The 12770-nt window shown below is 39.0% G+C and overlaps 1 protein-coding gene across 6 annotated transcripts in view; it reads right to left on the bottom strand.

Annotated features, from left to right (window-relative positions):
- The window catches only part of magi3a (membrane associated guanylate kinase, WW and PDZ domain containing 3a), a 228475-nt gene that overhangs the window by 7249 nt on the left and 208456 nt on the right, over positions 1 to 12770 (bottom strand). For all 6 annotated transcript variants that reach the window (XM_037541280.1, XM_037541279.1, XM_037541277.1 and 3 more), the window contains 6 exons: positions 11819 to 11913; positions 9150 to 9342; positions 6596 to 6784; positions 4038 to 4223; positions 3733 to 3829; positions 1686 to 1791 (listed from right to left, as the gene is read on the bottom strand). In XM_037541280.1, coding sequence (XP_037397177.1) covers positions 1686 to 1791; positions 3733 to 3829; positions 4038 to 4223; positions 6596 to 6784; positions 9150 to 9342; positions 11819 to 11913 — 866 coding nt within the window. The remainder of the gene's footprint in view (positions 1 to 1685; positions 1792 to 3732; positions 3830 to 4037; positions 4224 to 6595; positions 6785 to 9149; positions 9343 to 11818; positions 11914 to 12770) is intronic.

Below are 12770 nucleotides of genomic sequence, written 5' to 3'. Positions count from 1 at the left end.
CAGTCACTCTGGGAGGACAGCTTAAAGTAAAAGACTGACTGTGATCTGTGACATGTGATTTTATATATATGTATGGGTGTATGTGTATGTGCGTGTGTCTGTATGTATATATATATATGATTTATGCATGTTCATTTGAAGCTTTATTTGTTATATATATATATATATATATATAAACAAGAACAAATAAAGCTTCCAATGAACATGCATAAATAATTTTTATGTGAAGTTTTATGTGAATGTAGAACAGTGGAGCTAGTATTGAAAATCAAGTGTATTTTTACACCCCTAACTGTCAGAAGTAATCAAAGTATTCAGGATACCTGAAAAAACACAGAATCTGATAACACTTACCTTTTTTAAAAGTACTATTATTAAAGATGCCATTTTTTTATTAGGCAAGGAATGAATCAGGCAAGGCAACGAATCAGATTGTCTAATTTACTGGGTGTGCCTATAAACTGCATAATAAGCAGTGTCACTAGGATAAACATTCTAGGAGTCTTGGTAAGGGGCTTGTGTGGTTATACATTCAGATGGTTTCTCCTTAAAGAGACGATATAAGAGTGGCTAGTATGTATCGAAACAATTTTTCTTTTAAGGACATATAAGATCATAAATATTCCAAATGTAATCCAAAAATAAAACTACATTTTAGTCATGTAATTTGTAATCAGTGCTGGCCTTTCTTAGTCATCCTGAGATCAAAATTAAGCTGTTTTACCCTGTTAGTTCATGTCTCTGGTCATATTATACATGATCCATTACATCATACCATTAAAAAATGTGTTTTCTATAATCTATGAGCCTATTTACACCTTGCACTAATGTGTTTTGTGTGTAGATCATATGTGGATATGTGGAACTTTGGCTGGATTTTATTTACACCTTTCACTAAAATGCATGCCCAGTGTGACCAGATGAGATGCGACATGATCAGAAGCGCAGCAACATGTATACTGTTTCCATTTTTATTTTTGTTTAGTCTTTTCCTCGTTACAATACGCGTTGACAAGCTCTGCTTGGACACTTTCATCAAGCATTGTGCTCTTGGGGAACTCCAGCCTAACGTATTCTCCATCTTTTGCTGCATTGTTTATCCTCTGACCTGCAAGTCAGCGCTCAGCGCTCATGTATACAGATAAAAAAACTTATTCTGTTTACACTTGTGTTAAATACAGTCAAGATTCCGTCTCTGACCACCTCCGAATGTGGTTTGAGTGATCCGATTATAATCCGCTCCTGGGGTTGTTTACAGCGGAATTTTCATGTGGTCCAAATGTGGTCCACTGACAAAAACCACATGTTAATGCAATGTATAAACAGGCCCTTATTGTGTAATGACTTTTGTCAGCTTAAAAAACACATTTTTTTGATTACATCACCACGGACCAGCGGGAAATAATGGAAAATAATCTTAACCAATAATATCATGTTTCTGACTTCATGTTGAAGTGTCTTCTATCCCTCATCGTTCCAGCTTAATAGCACTGTATGTAGCACTGTTAGTTGGGGCTAGTGGGTGGGAAGTAACTAGAACTAAACGGAGGGGGGGGTTCTGGAAAAAAAATGTACATGGTATGTAAGGAAAATGTGCTGACTTGAAGACAAACAGGTCAAATTTGAGTGGAGCCAAAACCAAAGCAGTAAGGTTTATAAATGTGAATGTAAGTCTGAAGTCTTACCTGTTTGCTACCCGAAGTGATCATAGTGCCCATCTCACTCTTAGGGAGGGATCTGTACTCAGCCCAGGCCACGCCCTCTTTCCGTTCTTCTGTATCCAGGCCACTCCTAAAAGTCACCATAGAAACAATCACCATAGAAACCAGGTTCCAGCACCCAGCAGCCAAGGGTGTGTTAAGGCTTCTCACATCACTCCACAGCGTGGAATTATCTAACCGTTCAAGAGCCTCTTTCTCCTTCCCGAGGATACAGAGTACAGGTTAGAAGCTGTAATTCCCACAAAGGCGCTGAAGGCCTCTCGCAGGCCATATCCCGCTGAGCTCAGTGCTTTGATGGGCTTAAGCGAAAATGATGCTCTGACAGCGAGCTGCCACTGTGCTGGGCCCCAGAGTATGTAGAGAGCATTGTCATTTATATAGACACATATACACATTACCAATCCGAAAACTTGCTCTTTAAAGGGTTTTTTTCCTATTTTTACCATTTTCCATTTTTCTAATAATAATGAATACATTAAATCTATAAAATAACGCATGAAATTATGCAGCTCTGAACACTTTTGGCATTTCCTCAAGTAGCAACATTTGGAGCCACCTGAGGTGTTGTTGGAACAAAACCCTCTATCTTCAGACAAGTATCTATAACATGAGAATAAACAAACACCAGAGACCTCGTTGCTGATTTGTAAAAAAATATGAAAATGTTAATAAATGTGTTATTAAATGTGAAAATGGATAGTTATAGATCTAAAGTGAAGAACTAACTGACTGTTAATTTGCTTTTCTCCTGTTGATTCTCTAATAGTTTTATAGGAGTCTTATATTCAGAGGCTCTTGAATGCTTGGTAAACTGAATAAATCAAGCTAAATTTGCGGTTTGTAAATAACTAACATTGTGTCAACTTAAGGAACTGCTAACAAATAATCTGAAGGCTTATCCCATAGAATGCACACCTAATGTAATCTCTACAAACCAATGGATTCATTTGGGAAAACTCTCTTGGCTACTGCTTCTGAGAGAAGAGGAAAGCTGTAAAGAATGGGAGAGTAAGAGAGAGAGGCACGCAGGCCAGCAGAGAACTTGGCAAGTGCTATGGCTAGTGTAATGGCTTAATGAACTGAGCCAGGTAATCTGATTTAAAGAGCAAGATCAAAGGCCCAGTGATACGAGCAACAGCACCCACAGTGTCTGTCCGTAATCCCGCAGGAGCTTTGGTAATTGAGCATATATGTAAGCAGCTCTGCAGCCAAACGTAACACATTTGAACCTCTTCTGGCCTTTTACTAACAAGCTACAGAACAACAGGTAAACAACAACCTGTCCCTCAAACAAGAGCTTCTGATTATCTAAACAGCTAATATCTGCAGATTAGACCTTTTGGAGTTTTCTAGAAAGCAAAGCTCGCCAAACTGTTCTGAAGGCTTACAAATCAAATGGTCAAGTGTTGAAGACTTGTATTAACAGTGAAATTTATGCCTATGTATAGATTTATTTCCAAAACTTCTGTTGGATTTTGGATTTATTAGACACTTGGCATTCACTTAAGAACTTCATGAGGTGCCACCTGGGATGGTTTTAAAAGAAGTTCCCACAGCAAGGTTTTAGCAGCCAATATGGTCTTGTGTCATCAAGTCTGTTGAAAAGCATTCCAAGCGGCTCCTCATGAAGCTGTTTAAGAGAATGTCAAGAGTGTGCAAAGCTGTGTAAAAACAGGAGAAAAAAAAAGTTTGCAAAATGTTTAGTTTAAACTGCTTAGTTTATGTGTCAATCAGTGTAATTATTATTGTGCATGGAAACAATCTTTGATGCTGATGTCATGTTTAAAATGTTGTACCTTATCATTTAACATTTCATTTTACAGTACATCAGCCAGCAAGACGGAGGGGCCCCTAGAAATCCTGCTTAGTGCCCCCAAAAGGCTAGAGCAGACCCTGATATTGAGTATGGAAGCTCAACAAACAGTACATTCTTAGCTGGCAGTTCTGTGGAGAGTCAGGCAGGAGCTGCATGCTGTGTGATTGAGTGCACTGTTTGGGACTGAGGTTGTACCTGTCATCCCGGCTGGCAGCCTGCTGGCCCACTGCTTTGTGCTGAGCGGCTGGGCTCTGCTTGGCTGAGCTAGTGGCTGACGGTGGTCCACTGTGCTCTGAAAAATAAATAGAATAGTCAGTGGTGTGAACAAAAATACACACATCACTCTCACATTTTCAAGACTCAAGTTTGAACTTCACAGATTGCTTCTCACTCAGAAATACAAAGAGAAATATAAACTCTTAACCAGTAAAGTGTCCAATGATGAGGTATCAACTGAAAATGAATGATGGAAACTATATTTCCAAGAATTTCTGACTCACCTTCCTCAGGCAGCACTGTGAGAGTGACATTGTTGCCAGCCTGTTTGATGAGTTGCACTATATCATTGTGGGACAAGTCGACTATGGACTGGCCGTTGACAGCTGAGATGCGGTCGCCCACCTTCAACTTGCCGCAGCGGTCAGTAGGGCTGCCTTCTATGATCCGTCCAATCTTATGAGGGATTACTTAAGAAGGAGATAAATGTAGACAAATACTGAGTCGTTGCCTACACTTACATGCACACAGTAACACAACTAAGATCTTGGTTAGTCTAAAAAACTGGACTGAACTAAAATGTTTACAGGAGCTGTATAGAAGTCTAGCACATTTACTGTCATGTTTACATGCACGGCAGCATAGTCTGACTTCATAACATGAAACATCCCCTTAATGATGTTTTTCCATGTCATGGAGTTCTCATCACATGTGTGGTACAATAACCAGTTTATGGGGAGCCTGGTTCAAAATTCTGAGTAACCAACAATTAACATTTAGTATTTCAGAGTAAATTTAACTTGCTAATGTGACAGCAATGCCCTTAGGGAATCTTCCTCGCCGACTATTTATTTTGTATTTTCAAACGCCACTTTGCTTTGTAATTTCACATACAAACGTCTACACTACTGGTTTATTCTGGGCTAATGATAACCACATTAGGGCCCAGATGGGCTCCCCATCCCTGCTGTCTTCATTAGTGTAATCTTTATGCTGCTAAGCTAGACTGTGCCTCGGAGAGCCGCTGAATGATGTGTGTAACCTGGGTCTCTCCCCCTGAGGAATGCATTTATTCATGGATACAATGACTGTATTAAGTTACAGACACAGAAAGACTGCAGTTGTACAAAACCAGTTCCAAAAAAGCTTGAACAGTATGTGAAATGCCAATAAAAACAACGCAAATTCTGTTTGACCTGAATTAAACTGAACACGGTAAAAACATGATACATGATGCCTTACCTTATGAACAATGCTTTTTTGTAAATATATGCTCATTTCATATTTGATGTATGAAGTATTTGATGTCTGCAAGGATTATATTTACAAGTGCTTTACATCTCTTCCCCTTTTAGCGGCACTTAACAATCGTCTAGGGACTAAAGACACCATTTGATTCAGTTTTTAAGTTTTTTTTTTCTTCTGTTATAGTAAAGTTTACTCACTTCTTACAGTAAAGTTCACCAGGCAGCCACACAAGACCAAGCTTGTATCTCTTTGAAAGAGAATACTCCAAACTCCAAATAATAACTCCAAACTGAAGGCCAAATTACTGCTTAAAAAACATTTGAAGTCACTGGAAATAGTTTGTAACGTTTGACTCAAATAAGGCACAAAATGTGTTTTGGGGTTGTTCTGCCTGTAGTGCTGCACTGCTGAAATGGGCTTTTCCCGCTAGCAGCATAACCAGCAAGCTAATAGGCTCTTTTTATTGAAGGGCATGACTTTTCAAATAAACGCCATGTTCAGTGTTACGATCTTCCCCATTTATACTTCAGCCAGTCTCCTCCTTTATAATGTCTCTAGTTATATAAGTATTTAGCTGTACAACTGTATTGGGCTTTCTTTTTGTCATAGTTTGCACGTCAATGTGCCATACATTTTCACTAGACGTCAAGCAGGCCAGTCCAGCCCCTGCAATCTCTTATTACATATTTTTTAAAACGTCTGGAATGTTTCTTGCCCTTGCAATGGTGAAACAAGCATGGATGGTTCTGAAAAAGGTTTTCTTTTGCTCCAAATAGGGCATATATCTTCAGCATTAATGGCGTTTTCACAGATATACAAGTTACCCATGCCATGGGCACTAATGCACTGCCATACCATAACAAACACTGACTTTTGAACTTTACACTGGTAACAATCTGGATTACTTCTTTTGCCCTGTAGAGGGTGAAATATCCCTCCCAAAAAATGCTTGCTGAGGAACACTATTACTACTAATACTATTTGCTGATGTGTTTGTTTAAGTTGTTAGCTTTGATCAAGCATGATTATTTCACCTCTTTTGAAATGTTTTCTTAGCATTTTACACTGTTGCTAGGCTTAAATTGCCCCTGTCACAGCTGGAATGTGATACAGGCATCAATTTCATAATTATACACAAAAAACTATACAACTGAGGTAAGGTAAGGTAAGGTAAGGTAAGGTAAGGTAAAACATTAAATAGCTTGTCTTTGTCTTTTTCATATCCAGGTTAAAATTTTTTACACATTAGTGTTTCTTATTTGTTTTCTTATTTGCATTTCACATACTGTCCAAACTTGGTAGAAAAGACAGAAGAGCTATGACTATGTGAACACATATTTATGAAACAGGAGACATGAACAGGTGAAACAGGAACAGGTTGGCAAAAAAATTAGTTTACATGATTAACTCTCACTCCAAATGTAGTTGATCAGCCATGAAAACTGGTGTCCGAAGTTTAGTGTTGTCCTAGATCTGTGAGGCTAATGTAGCTAACAAGTAAAAATGAAGCTTATATCCACTAATTAGCTTGTGTGATGCTATCTCAAACCACTGAGTTGTTTAGTAATCTCAAATATAATTTGTTTTCTCTCACCTCCTGGTGGTGGTTTGTTCTTTGAGGTGAGGATGACGAAGCCAAAGCCTTCATTGTCTTTGCGCTGCAATGTGATGTCATAGGGCTCTGGCTGGGATGGACTGGGCACCTCAATGTGTGGAGGTTTAGGAGAGCCATTCACCTGGGCAGGAGCACTGTGTGACGGCCCGCTGTCATCCTCCCTTCCGTCTAAAGAGACCAAAACATTACAGTCATCCTCAGCACTAAAATCCCCTCATCCGCTCCACTTATCATGTAGGTGCACTTATCATGTAGGTACACTCTACCCCTTCAATGGTCAGGACCACCTTGAAGCTAGTATTATTTGTGTGGTGGATCATTCTCAGCACTGCAGGTAACACTGACGTGGTAGTGGTGTGTTAGTGTGTCTTGCGCTGGTCTGAGTGGATCAGACACACCAGTGCTGCTGGAGTTTTTAACACCCCAGTGTCACTGCTGGACTGAGAACAGCCCACCAACCAAATATATCCAGCCAACGTCCTGTGACCACTGATGAAGGACTAGAGGATGACCAATACAAACTGTGCAGCGACAGATGAGCTACTGTCTCATCTGTTCAAAAACTTCAGCTCCTGCAATGCTTGCTGAGACTAAAATATAGGGCAAAACATGTCAATACAGAATCTCTCTAGATCAGGGGTATTTACCTAAAACTTATGAAGGTCCATTTATTTCAGATTTCTTGATTATAAAGTTCCATATTAACAATGTAACATAAGTAAATGGCAACAACAGTTACCTTTACATATTTAACCATTATATTAATATTAATTCTATTAATTATATTATATTAATATTAATGATTAGTCCAGGCAACTAATAAAACAACATAAGACACTTCAATCATCCTTTAATATACTCCCTTAATTAAAAAGTATATAGTATAAGTAAATAGTAAATTAAATTTAAAATCTATGAAAATATTTGAAAATGACACTTTCAGGCCTGTTGACTCTGTTCTGATGAGCTGCTATCAGCTGAAGTTGTTTGAACCATTTCTGTGTGTTTTAGTGGTTTGTGGTTTCATGTTCTGAGCCTTATTGATGTTTTCGTGAAAATATATGCTCATTATGAAACATGACACCTCCAAATCATTCCAAAAAAGTTGTGGCAAGAGCTTGTTTACCACCGTGTTACATCATCTTTCCTTTCAACAGCACTTAAATGTTTGGGGACCTGAAAACACTAATTAATCCAGTTTTGGGGCGGATTTCTTTTGTCGTTCTTCCGTTATACAAGCGTTCAACTGTGCAACTGTTCTGGGCATTTGTCGTCACATTTAGAAGAATGTTTGTGTAGCATGATCATCTACTTTTAGATGTTAATCTTAAAGGAAAATTCTACCACCTTCAAAAGTTCTGCAGAATCCAGTGATTGAGGCGTAACCAGAGTCATTCAGAGTGGTTTGATGTGACATCACTGTAGACAAACTTACTGACTTAATTCTGCAAAAACCTTGGAAAACTGGGGAAACGAATGCTTTAATTAATGAAGTCCCTCATTTTAAAGCTTAATACCTTTTAAAGAAATCATATCAGATCAGTATTAGTATCAGCCAATAATTAAGTCTTCGATATCGGTTTCAGAAAAGCAAATATGCTATCGTGCCATCTGTATATGTAACCTCTTTACGGAGATATGCTTTCTTATGACAGTGAAAATATATAAAAAAGAATGCTTCAGGTTTAACATCTGAGGGAACCACATTTATATGATGCTGTTTCTCTCACTTACACTTATAAAACAAGGTAGTTGAATTGAAGTCATTCCTAATTTCTAACTGGAAAGAGTAATTCCAGCCATTAAACTGGTGCAGACCTTGTGTGCACCCAGGTTACATTCAGTAAAAAGTTGCTCGTCTGAAAAAAACAAAAACAAAAACAAAACAGCTTTTTGTCTTTTATAGCACATCTGTGCTATCAAGTCTCTATTTTGTCAACACATGATATTGACTCTGATGGAGAGCACTGAGCTGTAAAATCTGATACATCATTCCAGGGTTATTTATTTATGAGCCCTCTTCACTCCCAACTCACACTAGAGAAAGTGCTTCTGACTCATGGAGCTCTTTGCTTTTTTGAGACATCAGGACTTTGTTTCCCAAAAGCATCAAAATGTTAAGGCCATACATAAGATATAAGAGAGATTGTTCAATGTCCAAATGTTCAGTCTTCTGTTCAGTTTGTTTCACATCACTTGACCTCTTACTAAAAAGAAATACATAAGGTTTTGCATTTAAACCATTAAATGCTGCATTTGTGTCTGAATGCAATCCACCTTGAAATGAAATGAAGGTCTGGCTATATCACTTTCCACCATGCAGCACTTTAAACTTATTAAAATTAAATCATAAGAGGGAAGACAGTGAAATGCAATCCTAAAATGACACTCCCACAGATAACATGTGGAATCCTGGGGCAGTGTCCTGCCCAAATGCACAACCACAAAACTTGGAATTTGAATCTGCAACGTCCTGGTTGCTGGATAACCTCTCCAACCACTAGGCTACCACACACCAGTACTGTAACATTACCTGTGTAGGCCAGCTTCCTTCGCACGGTCAGCATGACCTGTCCATTACGGGCAGCATTGGTCATCAGCTCCAGCACCTGCTTGTGTGACTTCCCTTTGACAGGAACACCATCAATGCACATGAGCTCATCACCTGCCCGCAAACGCCCGTCTTTCTCCGCCGCTCCCAGGGGCACAATAGCACCAATGTACACCTAGAAGGAGGGGAGAGATATGGCTTTATGTTATGATATCTTAATCTACATGATATTAACCCCCAGAGTCTAGAGTTAGATTAACAATTAAATACCAGAGCTATTAAATACCTCATTCTCTACTGAGAAACACAAATGAAAGCAAGACTGATTTGGATATATTTGGATTTTAGCTTTTAGGCAGATTCAGCAGATTTTCATTTAAACTTTCCTGGTATTTCAGGGACTCCATGCTATATAGCCTAAAAAGGTTCTCAGGGCCTTTAATGGGAAAAACAGCTTCAAAAACATCACAGATCCTCCACCATAATTAAAATCAGAGATAAGCTACTGTATTATGCTTTTTAAGCCAACCCTGCCTCAAGCTTTATGTTTGTCTCATCTGACCACCTGAACCTGGTCCCAGGTATAGTTACAGTATGGCAGTGTGTTGGTGGGTAATCTGCTCATCTGTGAAGACAATTTTCAATTTTCAAATTATGTTGTCTTTTAAGTGCCATTTGTAAACAGAGAGTGAGGGTTATAGCCTGACCTTCCTGCAGTTCAGAATTGTCTTTTATTAAAAACCAAAATACATGCAAAATGCATTGATGAAGTCTACATATGGTTGCTGAAGACTTATAACTAAATAAAAAAGGAAAAAATACTCTTTTTAAATTGGATCAAGTGCTGATGAGGTGATGTAACAGTGGTAAACATGTTCATGTTTTTTGGAAAGTGTTGAAGGAACCAGATTCAGAATTAGCATATATTTATAAAACGAAGAAAAAATAACAAAAATTTTTAATAAAACATGAAACATTGTGTTTTTTGTAGTGTCAATGTAATCTAAAACTTATAATATCATTGTTTTCTGCTTTTATTTCACATACAGTCCCAACTTTTTTGGATTTCGGTTTGTATATATGTATATAATGTATATACACATTATAAGGGTTTTTATTTTATTATAATATACACTGCTCAAAAAAATAATGGGAACACTTAAACAACACAATATAACTCCAAGTAAATCAAACTACTGTGAAATCAAACTGTCCGCTTAGGAAGCAACACTGATTGACAATCAATTTCACAGCTGTTGTGTAAATGGAACAGACAACAGGTGGACATTATTGGCAATTAGCAAGACACACTCAATAAAGGAGTGGTTCTGCAGGTGGGGACCACAGACCACTTCTCAGTACCTTTCTGCTTTCTGGCTGATGTTTTGGTCACTTTTGAATGTTGGTGGTGCTTTCACACTCGTGGTAGCATGAGACGGACTCTACAACCCACACAAGTGGCTCAGGTAGTGCAGCTCATCCAGGATGGCACATCAGTGCGAGCTGTGGCAAGAAGGTTTGCTGTGTCTGTCAGCGTAGTGTCCAGAGGCTGGAGGCGCTACCAGGAGACAGGCCAGTACGCCAGGAGATGTGGAGGAGGCCGTAGGAGGGCAACAACCCAGCAGCAGGACCTCCGCCTTTGTGCAAGGAGGAACAGGAGGAGCACTGCCAGAGCCCTGCAAAATGACCTCCAGCAGGCCACAAATGTGCATGTGTCTGCACAAACGGTTAGAAACCGACTCCATGAGGATGGTATGAGGGCCTGACGTCCACAGATGGGGGTTGTGCTCACAGCCCAACACCATGCAGGACGCTTGGCATTTGCCAGAGAAAACCAGGATTGGCAAATTCGCCACTGGTGCCCTGTGCTCTTCACAGATGAAGCAGGTTCACACTGAGCACACGTGACAGACGTGACAGAGTCTGGAGACGCTGTGGAGAGCGATCTGCTGCCTGCAATATCCTTCAGCATGACCGGTTTGGCAGTGGGTCAGTAATGGTGTGGGGTGGCATTTCTTTGGAGGGCCGCATAGCCCTCCATGTGCTCGCCAGAGAATGTCCCTAAAATCTGGGACATCGTGTCTCGCTCCATCCACCAACACCACGTTGCACCACAGACTGTCCAGGAGTTGGCGGATGCTTTAGTCCAGGTCTGGGAGGAGATCCCTCAGGAGACCATCCGCCACCTCATCAGGAGCATGCCCAGGTGTTGTAGGGAGGTCATACAGGCACGTGGAGGCCACACACAATACTGAGCCTCATTTTGACTTGTTTTAAGGACATCACATCAAAGTTGGATCAGCCTGTCGTGTGTTCTTCCACTTTAATTTTGTGTGTGACTCCAAATCCAGGCCTCCATTGGTTAATAAATTTGATTTCCATTGATGATTTTTGTGTGATTTTGTTATCATCACATTCAACTTTGTACAGAACAAAGAATTCAATGAGAATATTTCATTCATTCAGATCTAGGATGTGTTATTTGAGTGTTCCCTTTATTATTTTGAGCAGCGTATTTACTTCAATGAAAGGTTCTGAGATTAAGCTATTTACCACAATGAGTTGGTTTGGTAACACTCTAAATATACCAGGATTAGCTGGAAGCATTGAGAGATTATTGAGTGTATTTATTTCACATATTTAGCACTCACAGGCTGATCCGGGCCTTCCCCTCCCAGCACTCTAAAGCCAAAGCCCGACTCCTGATTCCTCTTGATGAACACATCCAGCTCCTTAATGTTGGCAGCTGTGGGTTGGAGTGGACAGTAAAGCAGTCAGGGTCAGCAGATAGTGTTGACATCAACCACTATATAGTTCATGATCATATTAATGCATTTTACATACACTACAGTTCAAAAGGTGGTAATGTTCAAAAATCATTATTTTCAACAATGTTATTAAACCAATTACATATACAAGTATAAAAGCTTTCATATTTTTTATAACCCTGAAATATCACAGGTTTCAAAAAAATTGTAGGAAGCTGTAAAATCATAAAATGTAGTGTAAACACCTTATAGACCACTTTCAAGACTTTTCATGATGTGGAACATTTTACGACATTGGGTTTGAAGACTGAGCTAAAAAACACATTTTGGACTTTTAACTAACTTTGACTTTAGATTAAAATCATTTTGTTTTGAAGTATGTTTATTTTTGTTATTACCGAAACAAGCATAACACTACTAAAACTACCAAATATTTTAGCACTGATTATTTTGGTAGTGGCAATTTTACCTGGTTAGCAAACACAGCTTTTAACAGTTGTACACACAAAGTCATAATAATTTTCATGAAAACACAAAAACTGTCTACACAGTTGCAGAAAATGTGTTTTGTTAGTGACAGTTCGTAATGTTACACACTGATTTTTCGACTTTGGCACACATTCACTTCAAAACAATGAGATCTAACTGCTCACCATGTGGCCATGAGGGACAGGGATGTGGTCTCAATGCCAGCTCTAAAATGCTAATTTTAAAATCTTAAAAATCTCTAAAAAAATAACGTTTGAAAAATCTTTTACAAAAATTACAAGTTGAAATTTAGGGGTTAGAGACACACACACACACACACACACACACACACACACACACACATACA

Source organism: Pygocentrus nattereri, chromosome 9, assembly GCF_015220715.1.
Source record: "Pygocentrus nattereri isolate fPygNat1 chromosome 9, fPygNat1.pri, whole genome shotgun sequence".
In the NCBI taxonomy this organism is placed as follows: Eukaryota; Metazoa; Chordata; class Actinopteri; order Characiformes; family Serrasalmidae; genus Pygocentrus; species Pygocentrus nattereri.
This window is presented reverse-complemented; position numbering and strand designations above follow the sequence as displayed.